At 41.1% G+C, this 25,233-nt stretch overlaps 1 protein-coding gene across 1 annotated transcript in view; it reads right to left on the bottom strand.

The window, feature by feature from the left end:
• The window catches only part of FGD3 (FYVE, RhoGEF and PH domain containing 3), a 187,288-nt gene that overhangs the window by 32,878 nt on the left and 129,177 nt on the right, over positions 1 to 25,233 (bottom strand). Inside the window, exons 6-14 of the mRNA XM_024223450.3 lie at positions 23,272 to 23,408; positions 19,992 to 20,148; positions 14,691 to 14,829; positions 13,854 to 13,912; positions 9,971 to 10,117; positions 9,122 to 9,214; positions 7,884 to 7,963; positions 7,443 to 7,473; positions 6,818 to 6,919 (exon numbers count right to left, since the gene is read on the bottom strand). Of these exons, the coding sequence (XP_024079218.2) occupies positions 6,818 to 6,919; positions 7,443 to 7,473; positions 7,884 to 7,963; positions 9,122 to 9,214; positions 9,971 to 10,117; positions 13,854 to 13,912; positions 14,691 to 14,829; positions 19,992 to 20,148; positions 23,272 to 23,408 (945 nt within the window). The remainder of the gene's footprint in view (positions 1 to 6,817; positions 6,920 to 7,442; positions 7,474 to 7,883; positions 7,964 to 9,121; positions 9,215 to 9,970; positions 10,118 to 13,853; positions 13,913 to 14,690; positions 14,830 to 19,991; positions 20,149 to 23,271; positions 23,409 to 25,233) is intronic.

Genomic DNA, 25,233 nt, shown 5'->3' with positions numbered 1-25,233 from the left:
AGATGACCTATTGAGGTCCCTTTCCAGCCCTACATTTCTATAAACACAGGCCTGATGCTGAGAGATGCAGAGTACCTGTATCCGTTGTTACCTTAAACTGCAGTAGAAGATCCCCTGCATCTCAAAGGATTAGGCCCTATTTATCATTAAGTCCCCTACCTATTACACCCATATGCCATCCACATTACTCACTTTAACACATGTAATATAATGCATAGATCTGGGACCAAATCTATAGGCTCAGAGAAATCCATTAGTTACACTACATCTTCCAACTTTAATTAGAAGAAGTACGTTTTTATTTTTGTTGTAAAAACAATTTGTGCTGTAGAATTCTTGACTCGGCTACTGGACTAAAATACTAGCACTGAAAGAGCTGCTAAATTTGAAGTCTAGTTGTAACCCTTTATATGCTAACACAATCGAACAACTGCTCAGAACAAACACTGTAAGGCAAATAGGAGCCAAATTCGTACAAATGTGGTTTAGATCAATGCAAACCCAGAATGGTAGATTGGCACTACCCCAGAAAGAGCTGAGAGAGGGATTACACCTATTTAGGACAATGCAACGTATGCTGACCTCTCTGTACCCAACCAGCTGCACTGTCTTTTCTGCGGAGAGGGGCAACAGTACTGTCTTTGGAGACAACATACTTACTTAGTACTGCAAGAAGGGAAAGCAGCAAAACCGGGTCTTACAGGAACTCTATCAAATCAGTTAAGGAGCAGCACTGGTGAGTCTCAATTAATCCCTGATGGCAAGGAGGATGAAGCCTGTGACACAAGGCCTCGAGAGAGTATATATACCATGGGGTGGGAGGGAGGTGAGCTTTGACAGAGATGTGGAGAATGCCCTCCAGGTGGGGGGAAATCATCTAAAGCACTTCAATGGTCTCAAGCAAAAATTTGTATATGTAAAACATACACTAAGAAACTGATCACCTCCCATAGGCGCACTCTAGCCTTAAGCTACAGAAGATCTCAAAAGAGCTTTACCAACATTAATACACTAAGTCCTAAATCCCCTGGGAGGTAGGTACAGTATCCATGCAGTTTCCAGTACAATGTCGTTTGGCAACTGATATTTGCTGGTCACATAGGTTCCCCATCAGTATTTTAACTGCAACTTCTAAGATTCTATCAAGATGTCTCCATCCCAGCATGCATCTCACATTTTCTCTGGAGAGAAAGCCTCTATGGAAAAAATGTTCTCTCTCCAGAGAAAAATATTTTTATCTTCCTTCCTACTGGAAAATGTACATGTACTCCTGCCAATTTGGAATCCCTAGTTATGGCCCTTAAGTTACTTCTAAAATGTTACTTTCAACATTTATAAAATGTGTCCTATGAGGATGATCATTTTTCATTCATTTGTCTAAACAACTCCACCAGAGAATCATTATTTTAATAGGATCCAGAAGGTACTAAGTAATTGCAGTACACAGCCAGTGCTGGAATTCAGCTTCTAGACCTCGGGAGGCCCACGTGTACGGAGTTTAGCCTCTCAGCATAAGAGGAACCAAGTCTCTTCCTTAGCTTACTTCCACCATTGTGTTCTGTCACTAGCCTTGTGGTTACACACGGATTGTGAGTCACTAGCCTTTTGTGAATTAATGGGAAAAAGTCATTTTTATATTATTTAATAAGAGGAGACATTTACGTAGCCTTAACCATGGCAAATGGGGACTGAAAAAACCCCATGTATGTCCTCTGTCTAAAGGAGTGGTGCTGCAATGGAATCTCAAGTGACTCAAAAGAGACTCCTTCTAAACTGATGCTGCTCTGATCCTGGGGTTGATGGGGAGGAAGAAAAACAACTGGCCAATAACCAGGATCAATCTTCGCCCACTCAACAAATCTTTCCTAAGGTGTGAATTTATGATTACTCTGTTATTTATATTGCAGCGGTGCCCGGGATCACGGCCCCACTGTGCTAGGTGCTATGCAAGCATACTAAGAGACACAACAAGTGGGTGTTAAAACCAATAGCAATACCAGTTAAGAGAGAGGCTCAGGAATTGTTTTTCAGGTTTGGAACCCTTTTTTTAGATATCAGAAATTGCTGAGTAAGCAATACCTATGTGCATTCATCTATTTCGTGGCAGAAAAGAGGAACTTGGAGCTCCTGGAGGTTGATGCCCACACTGTCTGATTTGAATGTGTAAATGCCTTTTTGCATCTGCAGAACACTAGCATACAGATTCTTGTCAGTGAACAATTACAGACTCAGTGCGACATATTGGCCTGATTTTTAAAATTAGTAAGAGGAATATAAATTTTATAATCAAGTCTTTAAACCTCAGTTTAAAATACTAGTACAGTCAGTGGGGAACTCAATGCACTGCCATGCTGGGATCCAACTTCAGGATTGAACTTGGTCTCTCTCTCCTAAAAGTAGAAGGGGCTAAACACTTTACTAGATATACAGGTTGGGAGCACTTGAGTCACTCCTCAGAAGCCCTCCAAGCTGGCATCGGAAGAGCACTGACAAGCTCTGGTGGAAGCTGCACTCAGTCCTAGTTCAGTTATTCCTCAGCATCCCTACTGCATAACTGAAATGTTCAGACTAATGTATATTATAGTAAGTAAAAACCTACACTTTAGTCGTGTCGTTGACCTTTGATTATGGGAATTCAGTTAACCAAAGTGTTAGGAGTCATCTATGAATTTACACCAAAGACTGACTCTTGTGCCTTGCAGCAGCCACTAATGACTACCAATTCAGCACAAATACTGGATGCCAAGATCATAGGGTGGGGAGTCCCAACATATTTCAGATCTTCCCCTGAGCTTGCTAGATCCAGGGCCCATTCTGCCCTGACAGATGAGCAAACGACTTGCTCCAATGTACTGCATTGAACATGGATCATAACAGAAGTCACATCATTTGTAGGAGCCGATATAAACGTAAATTATAGCCAGTCAGAATGCAGTCATTCTTGTCATACAAGAGAAAATGAGGATAATACATCATCTATTTTTCACTCTAATGTGTCCTGATCTGTCTAATACCTCATGATGATAGCAAACTTACTTGATATACCTACAATGTGATAAAATTGCTGCTCTGAGATTGCTCTTGGTATTTGTCCAGTTTTCCATATTTACAGTATCAATTTCAGCTCTTTTTAACTGATAGTAATTTATTGCACGTTCGGCTTGACATCAAATCTCAAAGTCGATCATACTGATAATTCACTCTTCTGAAAATATAGATGAGCAATCTGGTACAGAGGAAATTAACATGTATATTGCATTCACATCACAGCGGAGAAATAAATCATTTATTTCCTGTTTGTCTTTTTACAAACTACTAGTGTGTGAACACTTGGCTACCTCGTGTTCACAATCTCAAAGTAAACTGGAGGTTAAGAAGCAAGATATAATTATGAAGAGATCAGACAGTCAGTCCTATTTGGATAGGGAAAGTCTGCTAGTTAATTTCGCCATTAACAAGAAGATGCTCTATCTGAACACTTCTGCTTTGAAAGCAGCCCATGGAACCTAAATATTAGCTTATGGGGTTCAGGTTTTTCCCCTAGTTAATTCTGATTTTAAATAGGGTATTATTAAGTGATGAATAATTTGGGACTACTTTGTGTCCCTTGATTGGCACGTGAAAGCAGGGCCAGCTCCAGGGTTTTGGCCGCCCCAAGCAGCCAAACAAAAAACAAAACAAAACAAAAGCCGCGATCGCGATCTGCGGCGGCAATTCGGCGGGAGGTCCTTCGCTCTGAGCAGGAGTGAGGGACCATCCGCCGAATTACCACCGAACAGCTGGACCTGCCGCCCCTCTCTGAAGTGGCCGCCCCAAGCACCTGCTTGATAAGCTGGTGCCTGGAGCCAGCCCTGCGTGAAAGGAACTCTCTGCAAAAGGATCCTCCCTGTTCATCAAGGAAGGGAGGGCTCACCCATTCCCACTGCATCATCCACCCACCTCTGGACTTTGTGTAGACCTCTCCGTGCAGTCCAGGGGCCATGCTGGGATGAGATGTATACATAACATCCCTCACTCAGGCTCTGGGGACGTTACTCCCAGAAGTAATGCTGCATGGAGCTGCACTGCCTCTTCTGCAGAGTGCCCCTCAGGGGCATCAGGGCAGCCTAGGAAAGGTGAGTCCCTGAAAAAGGAGGCTCCAACAGATCTGCACTTCAAGGGAATTGGGAGGGACAGACCTAGACTCTCTGATCTGAGATCTGCCAGTCCTAAGGGCAGGTCACATGACCCCAAGGGTCAGTTCTACTTGGAATACACATGGACATTTCCCTCCCTCAGAGGCCCCTTCTATTGTTTGTTTGTTTTTTAAGTGACCCTGGCCTTGGTCTTTATCATCATCCATTTCAAGTGACTGCCTGAAACCAAGTACCAGAGGGACCACCTCCCTTATGGAAAAGACGTACAGAATTTTAAAGTGATGAACACCTATAAAAATTAATACAGACACTGCTCTTAAAATGTGCAGAATTTAATAAAGGTGGCTCTCTACAGGTGTTTTTGAACAATTGCATAGAAGTCTATTGCTAGGATCTACATATCATTCTCTATTAAATTTTTTAAGATGGTACCTTTAAAAAACTCTCCAAAAGTTACCTTTTTCTATTCCATTCCATAGGTATGCAGCTGGGAAGAAACTCGTAACAAAATGCATCTCTCAAAAAAGGTAGTGTGCAAAACCACTCAGTTGCACAAACTTCATTCCAGACAGCCAACCACTCAGAACACTGAAGAATTACACCTGTTATGCCAGATGAGCTACTAGTCTGGAAAACATGACTGATAAGTCACTGCACTGAATTACCCTGGGTAATTTTATTCTCATAGACTTTAAAGTCAGAAGGGACCATTATAATCATCTAGTCTGACCTCCTGCACAACGCAGGCCACAGAATCTCACCCACACACTCCTGTAACAAACCCCTAACCTATGTCTGAGTTACTGAAGTCCTCAAATCGTGGTTTAAAGACCTCAAGGTGCAAAGAATCCTCCAGCAAGTGACCCATGCCCCACGCTGCAGAGGAAGGCGAAAAACCTCAAGGGCCTCTGCCAATCTGCCCTGGAGGAAAATTCCTTCCCGACCCTAAATATGGCGATCAGCTAAACCCTGAGCATGTGGGCAAGACTCACCAGCCAGCACCCAGGAAAGAATTCTCTGTGGTAACTCAGATCCCACCCCATATTGGGCATATTTACCGCTAATAATCAAAGATCAATTAATTGCCAAATTAGGCTATCCCATCATACCATCTCCTCCATAAACTTATCAAGCTTAGTCTTGAAGCCAGATATGTCTTTTGACCCCACTACTCCCCTTGGAAGGCTGTTCCAGAACTTCACTCCTCTAATGGACAGAAAGTTTTGTCTAATTTCAAGTCTAAACTTCCTAATGTCGTTTATATCCATTTGTTCTTGTGTTCACATTGGTACTGATCTTAAATAATTCCTCTCCCTCCCTGATATTCATCCCTCTGATATATTTATAAAGAGCAATCATATCTCCCCTCAGCCTTCTTTTGGTTAGGCTAAACAAGCCAAGCTCTTTGAGTCTCCTTTCATAAGACAGGTTTTCCATTCCTCGGATCATCCTAGTAGTCCTTCTCTGTACCTGTTCCAATTTGAATTCATCCTGCTTAAACATGGGAGACCAGAACTGCACACAATATTCCAGATGAGGTCTCACCAGTGCCTTGTATAACGGTACTAACACCTCCTTATCTTTACTGGAAATACCTCGCCTGATGCATCCCAAGACTGCATTAGCTTTTTTAACGGCCATATCACATTGGCGGCTCATAGTCATCTTGTGATCAACTAATACTCCGAGGTCCTTCTCCTTCTCTGTTACTTCCAACTGATGCGTCCCCAATTTATAACAAAAATTCTTGTAATTAATCCCTAAATGCATGACCTTGCACTTTTCACTATTAAATTTCATCCTATTACTATTACTCCTGTTTACAAGGTCATCCAAATCTTCCTGTATGATATCCCGGCCCTTCTCTGTATTAGCAATACCTCCCAGCTTCGTGTCATCCGCAAACTTTATTAGCACATTCCCACTTTTTGTGCCAAGGTCAGTAATAAAAAGATTAAACAAGATTGGTCCCAAGACCTTGCATACTACAGATGTCAAACTAACAGGCCTATAGTTACCCGAACCACTTTTTTTTCCTTTCTTAAAAATAGGAACTATGTTAGCAATTCTCCAGTCATACGGTACAACCCCTGAGTTTACAGATTCATTAAAAATTCTTGCTAATGGGCTTGCAATTTCATGTGCCAGTTCCTTTAATAGTCTTGGATGAAGATTATCTGGGCCCCCCGATTTAGTCCCACTAAGCTGTTCGAGTTTGGCTTCTACCTCAGATGTGGTAATATCTACCTCCATATCCTCATTCCCATTTGTCACTCTACCATTATCCCTAAGCTCCTCATTAGCCTCATTAAAGACTGAGGCAAAGTATTTGTTTAGATATTGGGCCATGCCTAGATTATCCTTAACCTCCACTCCATCCTCAGTGCTTAGCGGTCCCACTTCTTCTTTCTTTGTTTTCTTCTTATTTATATGGCTATAGAACCTTTTACTATTGGTTTTAATTCCCTTTGCAAGGTCCAACCTGCATGGCTGGATAATCATGACTGACATAAATTTGAGAGTCAGAAAAATGGGTCTGCACTGCATAACAATGTAATATAAAAATCAAGACTAGGACTATAGTGTTAAAAAAGAAAGTTAGTTGTATATGAGTCCAGGAAAAAGTCTGTGGAAAATACTTACAAAAAATAAGGACAGGCAGAATTATCATTCATGCTTACCGAAGACTCTGGAAGATGCTCATCTTCTTGAGAAAAGGAGCTATTAAAAGCTCTAAATGTTTCACTGTTCTGTTTATGTTTTTCAATTGTTGCTTGAATGACCTGAAAAAAAAAGCCAGGGGAAGACAGAAGTATGGGTCACAAAGCGTGTCCTGGAAAAATTCTGGTTCAGGAAAACTGGCAGAATCTTTGCTCTAGTGGAAAACTGAGAGGCGGATAAACTAACTGTCACAATTCTTTGTTCTTACAAGATTTTTAGTCTTCTATCAGTCTTCCACTTGCAAGGTACGTACTAACTAATCTCAGAAACCAGGGTCTTCTCTTGCAGCTGGTGGAGCTGATCTCTCCTCCTAACTGCACTTAGGGATTGCTGTCCTCATTTTAGAGATGGGGTGACCGTGGCAGAGAGACAAAGTGGATTACACAAAGATAGACAGCAAAGTCAGTGGCAGAGCCATGATTAGAATGCAGGACTTCCTACTCCATACTAAGCCCTCCAGGTCACCCTGCCTTATTTCTTACATACAACTTCCATTTGTTCACAATCCAAATGTGAGAATGTTATCAATGAAATGAGATGGATACATGGGGATTTCCATCAGTATAACAATGTTTTTTTATTAACCTGAATCCATTCTCTCTTCTCCTCTTCTGTCCTGTAAAAAGAAAAGACAAGACACATTTGCTGTAAATTTAGTATTTTCAGTAAGTCAAAATATTGATATTCTCACAGTTTTATTTCCAGAAACAATTTTAACTTTTACACCAGCTACCTAATAAACATTCATAATGTTGACCTTAAATAATAATTACCAAAATTCATGACATGGTGCTGGAATTCAATCTACCAGCCCATTATAAGCTGTTTGTTTAATAATGAATGCAAATCAATGTTGTATTTTAATATGCTTTTACTTAACAGCAGAAAATTACCTGTAGTGTAATTAATCATGTTTGTTATTGATCTCATGGTCTGAAACGAGGTCATTCTAGCATAGTCATGTCCCTATCTCAGAAATAAAGTGTGCCTATTTCCAGACTTTGGAAGTCAGAAGAAACATTGTACCTAGCTTGGAGTTCCAAGGATCTCTTTTTTCCTGTGATCGAAAATGTATGAGTCACATTTTGCTTGACAATTTCCTGGACCTGGAAAAAGCAAGTTGATAGTTTATATTCTTCATTATAACTATTCCCAAACACTACATTCAACCCTCTAAATATCCAAGCTCGGGTGACTACCAAAAATAATACAGCAGAAAGCTTAAAATGATGGAGGGATTCTTTTCATTATTATTATGTATTATTTGTATTGTGGTAGTGCCTAGACGAGACGCAATCATGGAACCTGACCCCATTGTGTGAGGCATTGTACAAACACAGGACAGGATCTGGTCCCATACCTCAAAAAGTTTACATTGTAAGTTGGGTGCAGTCAAAATTTCGCCTATTCCCTGCCCCTTCCCATTCATCCCACAGCAATCTGTGCAGGAGGGGAAGCAGCAGCCAGGGACCTTGCTTGCCTACCTATGCTCAAAGTCACACATACTCAGTAAGAGCTTCCAATTTAGGTATGTGTAATGAGCTGCTATATCCTCTCCCAGGTTTGAACGGCAGTGTGGTAAATCTGAGTCTGAAGGAGTCGTATCACGTATTTTACAATGATGTATAATTGAGAGAGATGCCCCTGTTCCCACTTTATACTAGCCACAGTTATTGGCAATTCTATTGTATGCAATTCTCACACTCAGAACTTTTGACCACTTGATGAAGTATGTCAAGAGGTCAGCATAGAAAATATGCAGCACAATATTTCTATTTATGAGGTAACAGAGGAAATATACCTGACTGTTAAATTCCATAGTCCATCTGACAGGAGTGTAGGAAACTAGTGCATTAGCTCACAGATGTCTGAACCAGTCCATGGACACCAGCGTTTATTGGTACATCTCTTGAGGATACTGAACTAATTTTGGTTTCCTGACAACATTCTACCAGCCCTTAGGTCTTGAAGTTTGAGCTCATTTCCAAACCAAACCCCAAGCTGAAGAGTGAAAAAGCTGATTGCTGTGACACCATCAACTTAATCGGAGTGGCACTGTTGCTGACATCCTAGCTCCCCGGGGTGACAGAATTAGCTAATGGACTAGCACAGGCAGATAATTCTGTCATGAAGTCTAGCTGCCTTATAGTCAGGAGTATTATCAACTTCCAGCCATGGATTGGCATCAGCCCCAAAGCCAATGCATCACTGCCCTTTTGGCTATAGAGAAGAACTGCGATTAAGCACAAAAAGTAGATACCAACCTGCAAGCCCGCAATGTCCATCTTTTCTCGAACACTGAACTTCTGGCCTATCAGCCTCAGTTTTGGCACACAGTATAGCACCATGCTGTTAAACTGTAGTGGAGGAAAGATATGTACTAGATCAGGGGTAGGCAACCTGAGCAGGAGCCAGAATTTATCAATGTACATTGCCAAAGAGCCACAGTAATACGTCAGCAGCCCCCTGCCCCTGCTTCCAGTGCATTACACCCACCGGCAGCCCCACCGATCAGCACCTCCCCCTCCCTCCCCGCACCTCCCAATCAGCTGTTTCGTGGCATGCAGGAGGCTCTGTTGGGGGTAGGAAGGAGCGAGGCACGGCAGGTTCAGGGGAGGGGTGGGAAGGGATGGAGTGGGGGCAGGGCCTGTGGCAGAGCCAGGGGTTGAGCAGTGAGCACCCCCCGGCACATTGGAAAGTTGGCGCCTGTAGCTCTAGCCGCAGAGTCGGTGCCTATACAAGGAGCCGCATATTAACTTCTGAAGAGCCTCTGGAGCCACAGGTTGGCCACCCCTGGACTAGATGATACAGATAGGAAGGGATCCACATTTTGATTGCAAAGCATCATGACTCAGGGTCAGGGCTCTGGTGTCTCATAACAAAATGCCACTGTTATAAATAATCTAACGCAGTTCATTTTTACACAGCGTGTTTCAGAGAGTTAACCCCAAATCAAACAGGAAAGAAAAGTCTAAGGAGAAGAGAGGGTGGAGGGGCATCTGGGCAGAGCTGGCCACTGCATTTCGGACTGTGATCAGAGAGAGGAAAGGAGAGAATGTTTCATAGCAGTAACACTGTATACACGAGTGTGAATAAATTGGCAAGAAACTCACCAGATACAAGTACCTATCCTGAGCTGTGCCGTTCTTAGCTGAGAGTTTCTGGATATGGCCTTCTTTAATGAGTTCATTGGCTGGGTTAACGATATCCTCTTCACCCCCAAGTCGCTCATATACTTCTAACAGCTTGTGCATCTTTTCCTGTAAGTGCAGAACGTAATGTCTACCCAAGCAGCAATTTTTTTTTAAAGTTACTTCACTTCTCTGTTACCCAAAATATCATTTTTTGTGAGTACTATCCAAATAAGCTTGGAAACAAATATATTATGGAGGAGGATGAAAGATCTACCTTCAAAAATATATTGCTGTTCCATACCCTTCAATAGTCTCACTTCTCTACTGTGGTCACTTTTGTCTCACTCTTTGCTTGAAATAGAACAACTGCATGTTTTGGTCAGTCTATTTGAAATTATCTGGATGTTTTTGGATCTTTCCTATCCAATATTAAACACGTATCAATGAAAGCAAGGATGTTAAGTCCAGTATAGTCAATGAATGAGCCAGTAGCACACTGTGAGCAGCTGGAGTTCCTACCCTGCTCCAAACAGAGCTCGCACACACTGAGTGTAGTTTACACTTAACTCTTTCTTGGAGTTTGGATTTAATGGTAACCCAGCAGTAACACAATATAAATCTCAGCCTATGCTTTCTCCCAAAGTTTGGCGATTCCTGTGTTTCCATGTGTGATCTCTTCTATTCCAGCTCCCAGTCTCAGATCAATACCACAGCCTCTCTTGTATTCTCATCCGTGCTAACGAGATCCACCTGCCAGCACCATACACATAATTACTCTGCATTGGTTGCAAGATTCTAGCACCTGAGCTTATGGTGGCTCAATAGAGGAACTCTGCAGTCCTATGCAGAGTCTGAAAAACTGCCCCCTTAGGGTAAAATTTACCCTATGAGGGCCAGCACAAAGCCTATGCAGCACTTAAGTCCTATGTAAGTTCTCAAAATATGGTTTTAGGGTAACTTAACTGTTGCATAAACACTGGCCAGGATCTTTGCACAGGAGTGAATTTCAACTCTACAGCACAACCACCACCATATGCCAGCTTTATATTCAACCCTATAAAAATTCTTAGCTTCCTTGCTCATTGACCAGTCTTGTAAAGTTGTCTAGTTCATCCACCGGCATTTACTACTATCAGTTTTTCAATAGCCGTAACAAATTGAAACAGGAAAGATTCTTAAATCTCCAAACAGTTGCAAAATCAGCCAAACAATTGTGTTTGGGGAGTTTCAGTTCATTTAAACTGCAAGCTGGTAGATATGCTCCATCAAAGTCTTTTACAGATGATTTTTTAAAAAAAGTCACATACGAGCCCCTGTGCACTGAAATCTGAATTTGCTCATGCATATGCAACTGGGGTTTTGGAAGTGCTTAATAAAGTTTGGTACAGTGTTCTCTCATTCAATTAAGGCACTCTGCCATAGATGGCAGACATCCCCCTCCGCACTCCAAAAATAAATCACATTTATAAACAGCAAAGCAAAAACAAAAACAATAAGACCTGAAACAAACAAGTCAACCAAACAAACAAAAGGCCGTAGTTCAAGCAGAGTTTTTAAAGTTCCAAAAAGAGAGACGAGCCCCAGACCCCTTGAAATCCACTATTACCACTCCATTTTGTGTAGGAGGAGCTCAGACAATCTTGTGGTAGTTGACAGTACAAAATCCTAAGAGATATCTGTATGCTAGGTAAGATACATTATTTTGATCAAATTTTGAAGCAACGGTTATAATTTCTTCCATTGCTACAAAAGTTGTGAACCTATGGAAGGGAAATCGATGGGATTTTTTAAATCCAGGTCTAGGAATTAGAGCATTTTGCTAGAGTTCTTGCCCTCCTTTTGGTTGTATTATGTTTAAGGCCTGATCTTGTCTGCTAATCCATACATTAGCAGCAGGCTTGCATGCTACTTCCAGTGCACATATAGTATACAGCCTTTAGCAGTGGGTATTCCACCATATGCTACACTGCCCTGCATGAACCCTATCTTCCCCCTTTGCATTCCAAAAGCACTTCCTGTGTCTCAATCCCTGCAGAGCAATAAAAGAGGGCATGCTGGAGATAACAAGTTTACGTGTTAGGGAACAAAACAAATTCATGAGCCACTGGGCCAAACCCTGAGCTCCTCATTTAGTTTTTCCTAGGTGTTAGCTCAGGCAAATCCCATTAACTGTAGAGGAACTCACTGCCTGGTTTAAAACTGAGTAAAGACCTCAGGGTCTGGCCAGCTATACTTAGGTGAAATAAAGTAAATGATCTTCACCCCAGATCTCTTTGCAGACCACTCAGAGTTGAGAAGAATATCTTGGAAAGCTCTATTTCCATACATCCCCGATAGTTGCATTATTCCTTTATATTTCTATATAGTACCCACCACTGTGGTAATGGGGTGGTTGCTCCACATACGGGATGTAATGAAGATCTATAAAATATGCTACTCCACTATAAGCACAAATACCTGGTGTTTGTGGCCCTAGAGCTAGTGAAATAATTGCTACCAGCAGTAGAGAAGTTAGACACAAAGTTGAAAACATTTATACCAAAAGCTATAGGAGAGAAAAGCTAGGAAAGAACAGAATTCAAACAGAAATAGATGGTTCCTAAACCCTTTTACATGTGAAAGGATTCGGACATCAGCTGGTTACCAGCAAGAGGAAAAGTGGTCTGATGATGTCTCGGGGATGGAGGAAGTAGGAATTTCATAATGTGTCTGCCAGCCATGTTGACAAGAGGAAGCTACAACTAATTCCTCTAGTTTGGACAGCGTGAGGTGCAAGTGTGTTATTCAACACATTGTCTAGAATTATTTTACTCAAAGTAACAAGAGCATGAGAAAAATGCAGAGAATGCCTGATATATAGATGGGGGAAAATAGAAACCATATTATAAGGCAATCTGAAATGAAAAATATAATACAAATTAGGTAGGGTGAAAATGTATGGCGGTAATTTTGAGTGTTTTTCCAAACATTTTTGTGCAAAAACAACCTTTAAAAGAGAGGATAGTATGCCCTTTATAGAATAAAGGGTGTTTTCTTGAGATCATCTTACTGTTACGTAGAATACCTCAGGCCTGATTTTGAAAACAACAATGATGCTGCATCCACAAATAATCCATGGGCATGAACAGTAGCATTTAGTATTTTAGACCTCTTATACATCCACGTGCACACACACAAGTGATACGATCTGCAAGTACAAACAGCCCCCCTCCCTTATTTTAACTGTGCAGAACTGTAGTGCACAAACAGGTCTGTGGAGGCCAGCTTGAAGTCTCACTGAAAATGTAATCCCTATGTTTTAAGAGGTAGATTTTACAAAGTCATCTCTAATTCTGGCTGCCCAACTTTAGATACGAAGGACTAAATTTTCAAAAGTGATGTCTGCAACTTTGAACACGCACACTAGATGTTGTTACGCATATAAAGACTAGGCACAAATAAAGATTCTTTGTATGCCCAAAAAATTACATGTGAAAAATTGCAGGCACACTTTGAGTAGAACTGGTCCAAAAAATTTCTAGTTTCAAAATTTTTCAGTGCAAAACAAAGACCATTTTTTGCAAATATTTCTTCCTCATCTCTCCCACGTTCCTTAACTGCCTCTGTTTTGAGACTGGTGTGAGGTGTATGAAATCTTGGCACACAAAAACTTCAGTGTGTGGTAACAATGGCAGGAGCATTTATGGAACACAGGTATAAGGCTCCTCAATTTCTATTTAAGTCTGATATAATGTATTTGAAAAATTTCCCCAGAACTAAAGCGTTTCTTTAATGGAAGATGTGGCAATAAGAGAATAATTGACTGAACCAAAGATCTTAGTTAATGGGTCACATCATGATCCATTACACAATTTCTACTCACCATCTTTCGGATGGCTGCATTTGAATGGTTTGCTGCTGTAGAAATGAGCTCCAGCGATTCTGCAATAAAGGTAGTAGCAGTTATACATTCTTAAGTCTATCAGTTAATAGCACAATTTTTATTTTCCTCATATGTAAGTTTCCGCTGCAAAAGACCTGCTGAATTCTGCGCTTCCCTGAATTAAATAGAACATTTGTAAGCCTTGATACACAGAATCGCATTTGCATGCTTAGCAGGCATGTAAATGATATTTCATTTTATCCTGTTCTATTTACAAGTCCAGACAAGAAGCAAAACAGCACATAAAGGGGAAAACTGACAATTTAGGAACCATTTCCCTTTCATAAAACTGTAATTTAAGTCCCAATTAAGACGTTTTACACATGTGCTGAAGTGCTTTGCTGAAGCAGGGCCTACATGCGTTGCATTTCTTGAGACGATTCCAAGCTGTTGTAAATCAATAAAGGAATATTCTTCTTCCCTCCCAGTCTTAATGTCATGCGGCCCGAATCCCTAGAAAACACTCACATTTCAGACAATTTCTGTTTTCCTCCACCAAGCCATCATAAAGGTAATTGAATGTCCTGTGTCTCTGGTATAGACTACAGTATTCTGTCATTGCTTATTTGGTAACGTTGTCCTGATTTCTAGAACTGTGATGTCCATCTAGCATAGCTTCTCTGCCATGTTCAAACAGTTAATTCAGTCTATGCATCTACAATTGTCTCATTTACTGTTAACAACATTTGAACTTTGAAGTCAAGGCTACACAAGAACATGATTCCTCCCAACAACATGGTTCACATTCATGATGCAGATCATGGAAACTACACTTACTTTCAGCATCCTTCCTGTCTGGAGACTCTTCTGGAAGTTTCTTTAGATAATCCTTTAGAAGAAGCTCATAGCGAGGAATTCTCTGCACAGGCTCAAGCATGTGATGCTGCAGTGTCAGGTTCCCACACACATCCTGTTTCTGTAACTCAGAGAAAACAATTATGCAAGGATTATGTTGTTTCTTTGTATGTTTTTTTTTTCAACTCAAACTGCAATTAAAAAAAATCACATTTGCACCCACACAAATAAAGGGACACTGTCAATCTAAAATCTAGTCAGTTTTTAAGAAGTGTTTAATGTAGACAGTTGGCCCTTACTTCTCTACCAATTGTTATAAATTTACAGTCATTCTCTTGTTTTTTATTAAAAATGTCTCCTGTGTTGGTGTGTACAAGACTTTGTGTGAGTCCCTTGTTAGAACTTGGCCCTAGGAGACCAAGTGGCATATGACTAATGCAATAAACACAGGGGCACAAAAATACTTCTTCTCCCTCATTAGCATTTATTGTACCAACAGCACAGAGACTGAAAACAAAAGTCATTTGTATAAGCTTCTAAAGCATGACACTGCATCCCTGTTTCACTTGACCAATCTGGGGTTGGTTTAAAGACTGAGCATGCATATTACTTTATTAAATGGTTACCTATCAAGGCACTCATCAGGCCCCAATCATCATGGTACTTATACTATGCCAAGTATTTATATTCACAATATTCATGGTAAGGAAGTAATATGCCTGTTTTACAGGTGGGCAAAGTGAGGCAGAGAAAGATGAAGTAATTTGTTCCACGGCACATGGGAAGTTTCTGGAAGAGCCATGAACTGAACCCACAACTCCTCAATCCCAGTTCAGTGTCATAACTACAAACACATCCTTCCTCTATGGAATTAATACTTCAGCCTATCTAGTAAAATAAATCCTTTGGACCAAGTTTTGGTCAAGTCACATATTTCTGTTTGAATACTAGCATCCCCTCAACCCACCACATTAATTTCTGTATTCTATTCCTCAGCCAAAAGTTGTTTGTGTAAAGTATTTCCAATATTTCCCATAAATATTACAGCTGAAGACATAATGCTGACTTGCCTGATTCTGGGAGATAATGAGACAAATGCCTGACAGAAAAATATTAGCCATCTTTCCAGTAATTCAAAGATGTAAATTTACTTTAAAAATAATCTGTCACCATGTACTGAACACTATTGCTGTTTATAGTGGCTGAGCTAAATTTATTATCTTTCAGAGTTCTACAGCATAACATTTCTCAGATGCCACAATTGGGAGGGAAAGAATTAAAGATTCCAGGAAGAGAGAATTATACTACTCCCTTATTCGCTTTTGTATCGTACTGCATCATGCATTCCCCCACAAGGATGACATCCTCTGTTGCCCTTTTGCTCAATTCCCCAACAAGCATCTTCACACCTCCTTCTATCATGCCTCCAACAGCATCTTCAAACTAGCCCTCAAAGCCAATACCCGGTCATCCTTCTAATCCTTCATTAAAATTCACTTCTACTAGGACGCCCACAGAAAACTGCCAGCTGATCATGGCTAAACGGGGGTATTTTATATAACTGTTTTATTTATGCAAGTGTATGTGTGATAGTACATTTACACACACGGTTTGCTAACTCCTGTAAGCTCAGGCACAGCTGATGGAATCTGTAGTCACAAAAACCCAATTGCTTCCATTACATGTAGACTCATTAGTGCACCAAAATGAGCATATACAGGTCTCAGTATATAAGAGGAAGTCAAACTTAGACTCCAGTGAAAATCAGGTGCTTTGTTTTCTCTTAATGCATATACAATTAATTAATCCATACAATCACTTCTTATGTAGTCACTTTTCCTTCTCACTGATACCCACACACACACACCATTTCTTCTATGTTCATTTCTTTAGGGAGGGATAGCTCAGTGGTTTGAGCATTGGCCTGCTAAACCCAGCGTTGTGAGTTCAATCCTTGAGGGGGCCACTTAGGGAGCTGGGGCAAAAATCACTACTTGGTCCTGCTAGTGAAGGCAGGGGGCTGGACTCGATGACCTTTCGAGGTCCCTTCCAGCTCTAGGTATATCTCCATATATTATTATTATATTATGTGTTTGTTGCAACAAGAGGGTGAGTTGTATCTCGTTTTAGTTAGATTGTAAACTCTTAAGGGCAGGGATCATTTCTTACAATCTATTTGTATGACCCCTATTCGGGGTCAGTGGGCATTACTTTTAGACAAATCAATAATTAATGTTGATGTGAAAATTTGAAAAATTCAAAATTTGGACAAAGAATGGGGTGGGGAAGAAATAAGTGAGATTTTACATGGAAGTGTTTTGCCCAGCTCTACTGCTATAATTAAGAATAAAGCACCATGTCTCTCATCTTCAGAATCCATTTCATCTAAAAGGAAGCAACAGGCATTTCAAAGTTTGGCGTTAAACAAGTTCAAGTGAGAGCCGGGCTGCACAATGGTGTGAAACCTGTAAATACTAAAAAACCTCGGCAAGGGTACCAGATGTGCATGAAAAGCGAGTTCTCACAAAGCAAACAGTCTCTCTGTTAAGACAGGAGATTGTACAAATCTCCTATGACTTCAGAAAAATCATTGTATCATTTTGGTCAGCAATGTAAAGTTTGAGCCTGTAATAAGCATTGGGGGAACTCAACACCTAGCAGGACTGAGCCCCAGAAGATGGATATAATGGTAACATCAGGATGTATTTATCTTTAAGGTTGCCTAAAGTAAACAATCAATAGCTTGTGATCAGTTATGGCTTTTTGCAGTAAAAAATGTCAGGTGTTTATGAGCTCAATTTAATTATTGCTAATTCCTCAACCTGAAAAATTATGCCATTCAACAATCCCTAGAGTGTTATTAATAACCCACATGGAATTTCATAATTAAGCAATAAAACATGAGCGTTAGTGCATTTCTGACGGATTACAACACATTTCAAGTGATGTTTTGCAAAGCAAGGTCACAGGACGAACCAACAGAAATCACATTAAACCACTGGACATTCTCTATTTGTAATTGAAGTCCCCCCCCCATCCCACCCCCATGGCAAGGTGGAGCTAATTCTCTGTAGCAAGGTTCCTGGGTTCTTTGATGTGCTGGCATCAGAGACAAGAAATCCTATGGCAGCTTCATTTAAAATGAAAATGTCAGGTTTGAAATTAATTAAATATGAAAATAAATACAATCAGTTCGGTAGCTCATATGCTGACATTAAATCCAATTTGTTTTACGCTGTGCTGCATTTTCCATTTGTGAGAGGCTACAGGCTTTTGTATTGACCATGACAATGCGTGTCACAACAGCTATGGGGGCAAAGATAAAGGAAAAGCTGGTAAGAGGGCACCAGAAAGGCAGCTGAGATTTGCGGAACACACACGCTGGGTAAATCCTCAGGCAATAGACCAGGGCCTATTGACATACCAGTTGGAGATCTAGCCAGCAAGCTGCACATCTCTGCTAAAATAATCAGCAGTGAAATAGTTAACAGTGTTGCCATTTTAGATTACCACCACTGGGCTTCAGAACTGGAAGCTCTAGATATAACCCCTGTGTTAAACTTACTTGTCAAGAACTCTTTTCATGGGGCAGCAGAGGACACTCATGATCGCAGATAGCTGCCGGCCTTTTTTGGGGGGGGCTCTGACAGCTAATGTGAACCATTTGTGTGGTTAGCCTGTTTGGTGATGTGATAGAGGAGACATAGCAGAATTTTAGGGAAATATACATCTCCTTGCTGCAGGAAGTAAGACAAATAATGAGTTACAGTGGGGCTTCCATATTCTTGAGAAAGAAACCTTCACCAAGGGGCCGGATGCAAACTGAAGTCAGTGGGACTGTGTCTTGGACAACACTGCTCTGTTTTAAAGGGACAACAGATTTTTAGATCAAAATGTAAAGACCAGTTGTGTGTTGTTCTGGAGAACTGGGCTAGGAAGGTTTGGAACGTTAAGAGCAAAGTGGAAGTGAGCCGAGACAGTCTGCTGGCACAAGCAGAAAGAATCAGGGAGCCCTGCAGGGAGTACACTCCAGACCTCTCAGACAAATCACACAAGCAATGCTCCGTTTGGGGCTCATGTTCCAGGGTCTCAAATTTCAACCAAAAGGAGCACTTAGCTTTTCAGACCCCAGTCAGAATAATCAAAACCTCACTTAGTCCAAGATTAGCCAGATGATTGAGGTAAAAAAGGGCATTTGTAGTACAAGTCTGGTAGAAGGACAACTTTCCCAATTAATATTCTCCCCTCTTTTCTTCCTCTCCACCGGCTCCAGGAAGGAGCTTCTGACTCACATTGGTAGCCAGCCCTGGCACATTTCTCCTCTTGCAGGTGGGGGGAGGGGGGAAGAATCATGACAGCTCGCCCAGCCCTACCACCAGGACAATCCCTGCATTTCAGACATGCCGCTGTGGTCTCTCCTCTGTGCACAGAGAGAAAGCATTAACCCTCTCCCTGCAAATCGCTGTTCTTTGCAAAGAACAGTGGATGCTCTCCCTGCACCTGCAAATATGCTGAGCCTCAACTACATTCCTAACTTGGCTGGCTCCAGACTCATGCAAAGAAAGCAACAGGGAAAAAATTTACAAAGCATATTGATGTGAGCAGAAAGGATTTCATTGTTTATTTTTCATTACAACTGAAAGTTTTAGGTAAGTCATTCTCCTGAAAAATCGTTAGCCCAAACAAGAGATCTGTGCTACAGCATAAACACCAGAAAATTAAATTGACTAGAAATAAAAATGAAACTGAATGCTTTACTTTCATCATCCAAGGAGAATGAGGTGCCCACTGCAAACAAGCAAAGAAAAGCAAGATATGTATTAGGCTTTAAATTTTTCACTTTAAAATTAGCGTTTTATTAGTAAGAAGGGAAAGGAATTTTAAAAAGATTAATTTACAATGTGTATATTGACAGTATCCCTCTCCAATTCCTTTTTTGCCTTAGGGACGAACTCACTGTTAAGTTTTTACAATAATGAAGGAGATACGTTCAGTGTTTTTAAAATCTCTGTAAACAAAGGGAATAAAACTGACCAAAATTAGAGTAACTTGGCATTATTGTTATGGCTTACAGGGAGTTCCCAAATCCTGTTGGAGAAATACTCCACCTGTGTAGTGATGTATGTCACGTGCAGAAGAAGAAAAAAGGATTTTTACTATATTTATATTTCAGCACTATAGGAACATTACCCGGCAACCCACTGTGGAGTGCTAGAACTGGACAGGCAAAAAGAATTAAAATCCCATCAATCTGGAGATGCACTAAAAGGAATGACTTTATACCTGTACATTTTGAACAACGTCTTTAAATGGAGATGATCGCTGCATCCATGTGTTCACCATGTCCATTGCTCTGTCAAAGTTCTTTACATATTCTCCATACATCTTCAGAAAGGGAGCCAGTTTTTGAAGGATGTCTCCCAGCCGTGGGGTTGCATTCCTATTGCAAAGAAGGCAGATAAACGTGTCTTGAAACCCACGCTATTGCAGGAGCGCGTGCACACACACACACACACACACACACACACACACACTCCGACCCAATTGTAGCAAGGGGCAATTCCTTTTTGACATCACTAAGAGCGCACCCAGACTTACATTAAGGCCGAATGCAGCTCTGTGAAATTTTATTAAGAGAATAATCTAGATGTTTGTCTAATAAGAAAAGTAATTTACTGAAAAGAGCCTGTGATGTTTCACAGTGATTTTTTTCCATATAGCCAAAGAACTGAAGATGCAAAGAGGCCATGTAGTTACCTCTAGGCACTCCACCTGGGGGTTACATGTTAGCACATAGGGAGGACACAGAAACTCAGTAATACATAAAGAACTTCCCCACAAATTCACTTTCCTCACAAGTACAAACAACAATATAGGAAACAGAATATCCTGAATAAATGCTCCCTCCATATTTTGGGCCCCTCAGGAGACAGAGCCCAGGAAGTGGGGGCTGGGAGCAAAGTTGGATCTAGACTTTCATATCTCCTAAGTTTAAGGCTTGACGGGGGCCTGCCCAGCCCACAGAAAGAGTCAGAGCAGCCATAGGGTTACTCTAGCTTACAGAAGCTTTCCATAGTCATTTATGGGCTGCTCTGCAGCCCAGAATAACTTGAGCCCAGAGAGCTGCCAGCCTGGTCACACTCCCTTCATCCTACTACATGCCCTTTAAACTGGGGTCACAAAGGAGCAAAGCATTTCTCAGGATCCCTCCTGGGCTGGGGAAGTTTTCAGCTACTTTCTATCCCCCTTATGCCACTGGAGCAGCATGAGAGGGCCAGAATTCAGACAAGAATGGAGGCCTAGGAGAGACAAGACCTCAGGATGTACATGGGGCTTGTTAGAAAAGATTTTATTCAGGATCCCGGAGATGGTGTTATCCCTTATCTATGCATTTGCATTCCTATTTCTGACTGGACACACAAGAGAAGGAATAATTACAATAATGGTTAACTGGCCCAACCATCACAATGTTGGAATAAGGCTGGATTGGAAACCAGCAGATTTGGGTTCTATTTCAGTCCTGTGTGACCAGGGCAAGTCACACTTCCTGAGCTTTAGTTTTCCTGTCTATGACAACTCTCACCAACCTCATACGGGTATTGTAAGGCTTAAGCACAGTGACATCTTTAGATAGCTATGTGCTAATATTAGCAATCCTAGGTGGCAATCCTAGAACTAATAGATGTAGGCTGGGATTTTCCAAGGAGCCCAAAGGAAGTTCAGTGCACAAGTTTCTATGGAGATGGGTGTCTAACTCTCTTAGCCCTGGTCTACAATGGGGGGAGAGAATCAATCTAAGTTACGCAACTTCAGCTACGTGAATAACGTAGCTGAAGTCGACGTACTTAGATCGACTTACTGTGGTGTCTTCACCATGGTGAGTCGACTGCTGCCGCTCCCCCATCGACTCTGCCTGTGCCTCTCACGGTGCTGGAGTACAGGAGTCGACGGGAGACAGTTCGGGGGTCGATTTATCGCATCTAGACTAGATGCGATAAATCGATCCCCGCTGGATCGATCGCTGCCCGCCAATCCAGTGGGTAGTGTAAACATACCCTGAGACTTTTTGCAAATGCCAGCTCTAAGTTTCTATTCACTCTCAAAGCAGGACCTTTCTCCCAGTGGCTGTCTTGCAGGTCATGGCCATTAGGAGACAATGCCTTCTTGTCATTTCACCCCAACACTAAGCTCATAACTTTAATTTTAATCTACATTAAACTGTACTAGTCATTTAATAGCCCATGCATGCATCTGACTTCCCAGCACCCTTCTGGTGTCTAGTCTTCCTCATAGTAATGGCTGTCCCCATAGTTTCTAGTCATGTTCAAATGTGGCAATCTTTTTGCTTATTCCCTCTGGTCACTGATGTACGAAAAAGTATAAAAAGAGTGGACTCAGCAGAGTAAGATGTGAACTCTGATCTTGTCTCCATCATTTCAGAGTAGATAAGCAGGTTAAATTTCAGTTGACTTTATAGTTTAATATAAAAACACTGTGTCAGAACACACTATGCTTTCTACAGGAAGAAAAGTCTTTACAGCCAACTTGTCATCTCAAATTTAATTTTCTAGGTCTATCTTACAAATAGCCTGTCTTTCTTGCATTCCATATCTTCCGTATTTACAACTTGGTGCAATTTTCAGGGTCTAACTAAAGCATAAACATTATAAAACATTCAACAAAAACAACTGCTTATGCTTAAAGAAATACTTACGTGTGTACAATGTGGATGTTAATATAATTATGATTATAGCAGTTTATCTTGCAGGAGACAATGCATTTGAATTTCGGAGTCAAATAGACTTTGATGTAAGGTGTAAAACACTAATGGAACAGATTTGACAAGAGACTAACAGATTTACAGATCTACGTAACTTGTCTAGATGGCTTCATACATTGTGTGAAACTATTTCTAGTAAAAATTATATTTACAGTTAATCGTAACATAGTCACAACTTAGTTCTTAAAGAAATGGACTGATCCAATCAAGCCTTAGATATAGCACACAAAACTCTATTCCATTATAGGAGCGTGCTAGCATCCTTGTATATGTATATATGTTGATATTTGCCACTGCCTTTCTGACTGCCTCACAGAACCACTTGTGGGGCCAAAGTAATAAAAAATAGTAAGTGATCTGGCTGTCTTATGGTATTGTAATACTGAAATGGTGGAAATACTGTCCAGGAGGACAGCTCTTAAGAACGTAAGAAAGGCCGTACTGGGTCAGACCAAAGGTCCATCAATCCCAGTATCCTGTCCTCTGACAGTGGCCAATGGCAGGTGCCCCAAAGGGAATGAACAGATAAGGTTTGATTGGATGCCTTGTCAAGAAACTCCTTGCAATGTTTTGGACCCATAAAGCACTCTGAGACAATATTTTTTTTATTTAGGTTTGCCTTTGTATCTTGGCATGTATTAAAAAAAGGTATGATGGCCTACTGTATTATACGGGAAATAGTATGTTCTTGTGTAATTAAAACCTATGTTGTAAGACTAGGCTTTCTGATCACTAGAACGCCTGCAAACTGAATGTTTATTTGTAATACATTGGTTTACCCACCACTCTTGTGTAATTCTTTTTTGGAGCTCAGGCAGGAGAAATTGTCCATGGAAGCAATAGATGGAGGAAATATTTGAAAAGATGCCAGTTATCACTTCAGCTGGAACACCTGCTTCTGACAATTTAGTGCAAAACACCTGCATGGGAAAAAACAAGATATTACCAATTACTTAATATACATTTAAAACCTGGCATTATGTTATGAACCATATTATTTAAAAGATGACTAATGTGCTTTAGTATAGGATCACATGTTCTGTATTTTGGAGTGTGGGTTTTTTTTTGTTTTTTTCTTTGAAGCTACATTGTATGTCACACAGAATAATCTGTTAAACAAGACTCATTCTCATTCAGATGGGGAGGTTAAACCCATTTAGGTTTAAAACTAGATTCATCATTTTTTGATGTGAAAGCAAGTTGAAGAAAAGCAGATTTTTTTTTTCCTATCTGTCTTTACGAGGCCCAGGACAAAAGTACTCTGTACATGAATGAAAGTGAAAAGCACTCCCTAGATTTTCCTAAAGTCCCTGGAAATATATCTCTGCTCATCCAAACCCAACCTACCCCAAATTTCCAAAGAAATCTTTAGTCCAGGGGGCAGAGTGGAAAGGGCTCTATACAAATAATGGCTTCCCTAACTGCATTCATAGCAAGAGGACAGATTTCATTGTTAAGAAATCCAGCACATCTGACTTACCAAAGTGATTCGCCATTTTTATTCCTTCTTTCTCCCACATTCATAAATTGCACAATTGCCTGGGTGACAGTCATCGTCCAGACCCCGCAGTGGGAGAAGAGAAGGTTTAAACCCCAAAAACGAGCAGTCGAACCAATTGACTGCATACTGTATTACTGTGGTATTAAAAAAAAGAATCGAGCCTGGTCTTTTATGGAAGTTTGTAGTGTTCAGAAATTGCTGCTCATTACGAGACATGTATACAGATTGTGGTGATGAATTTACGTATTTGTGTATATAGGAAACTGTGCACATAATCTGCGGTGCAGTTTCACCTCCCCCTCACAATGGAGTGGTGGGCAGCCAGGCAGGGAGGGGCTGCTTCCCCAATCAGATGGGACTCGCTCCATGCACCTAGCAATTGTTCAGCCCAGGAAAAAAACATTGAGGAAAAATCTAAGTAAACGGGAACAACTTGAAACTGAAAAGAAAACCCCAGGCTTTGAAAACTAAGAAAGGAGGGAGTTTCCCCCACTTGGAATATCTATAGTGACTGATGGGGGGAGGGGGCGGAAGTCCCACAAAACCAAGCCCTTTTAAAATGGAAGGGGGCAAAAGTGAAATCTATTTAGAAACAGAGAGACAGTTTATAAGTAAGAAGCTGTCTGTGAAATGCTAGATTCCCCCTAGAGTTAGGGGATAGCCTGGGAAACTGTTCAAAGGCAATAGGTCATCTGTATTCAAAAAGGGACTTTATCTAATATAGAAGTTTTACATCTGAGTTGGTGCCTTTATGTTTATTTTCTGTGTAACCTGTGTATGTTGGCTTCCCTTACTATTTCATCGTTGAGTCTGTGGTTTTTCTACTAAACAACCCTTTTGTTTATTTTTACCCCAAGCAGGTCTCTGTTGTGCAAACTGTGTGGAGCGTGTGGGGTGGGACGACTGGTTTCATGCCTTTGGGGGTGACGGACAGGAAGAGAAAAGTCCGTGTGTCTGGGAATTAAGAACTCGTGAAGGATCTGGAGACTCAGAACTGGAAGGACTCCTGAAATCAACCTGCAAGGAGTAACTAGGCTGGTGGAAGCCAGGATGAGACCTTGGACAGGCTACTGGTATCAGGGATCTGAGCTATAACAGCACAGCATTAAAGCACACGTAGGGATCAGCGGGTAGTGATCAATCTATCGCATCAAGTGTAGACGCGATAAAATCGATCCCCAATCGCACTCCCCATCGACTCTGGAACTCCAGCTCGCGAGAGGTCGAAGCGGAGTCGACAGGGG

Source organism: Terrapene carolina, unplaced genomic scaffold (assembly GCF_002925995.2).
Source record: "Terrapene carolina triunguis isolate 2854851 unplaced genomic scaffold, T_m_triunguis-2.0 Scaffold89, whole genome shotgun sequence".
Lineage (NCBI taxonomy): Eukaryota > Metazoa > Chordata > Testudines > Emydidae > Terrapene > Terrapene triunguis.
The sequence above is the reverse complement of the archived record's forward strand: the minus strand, read 5'-3'. Positions and strand labels throughout refer to the sequence as shown.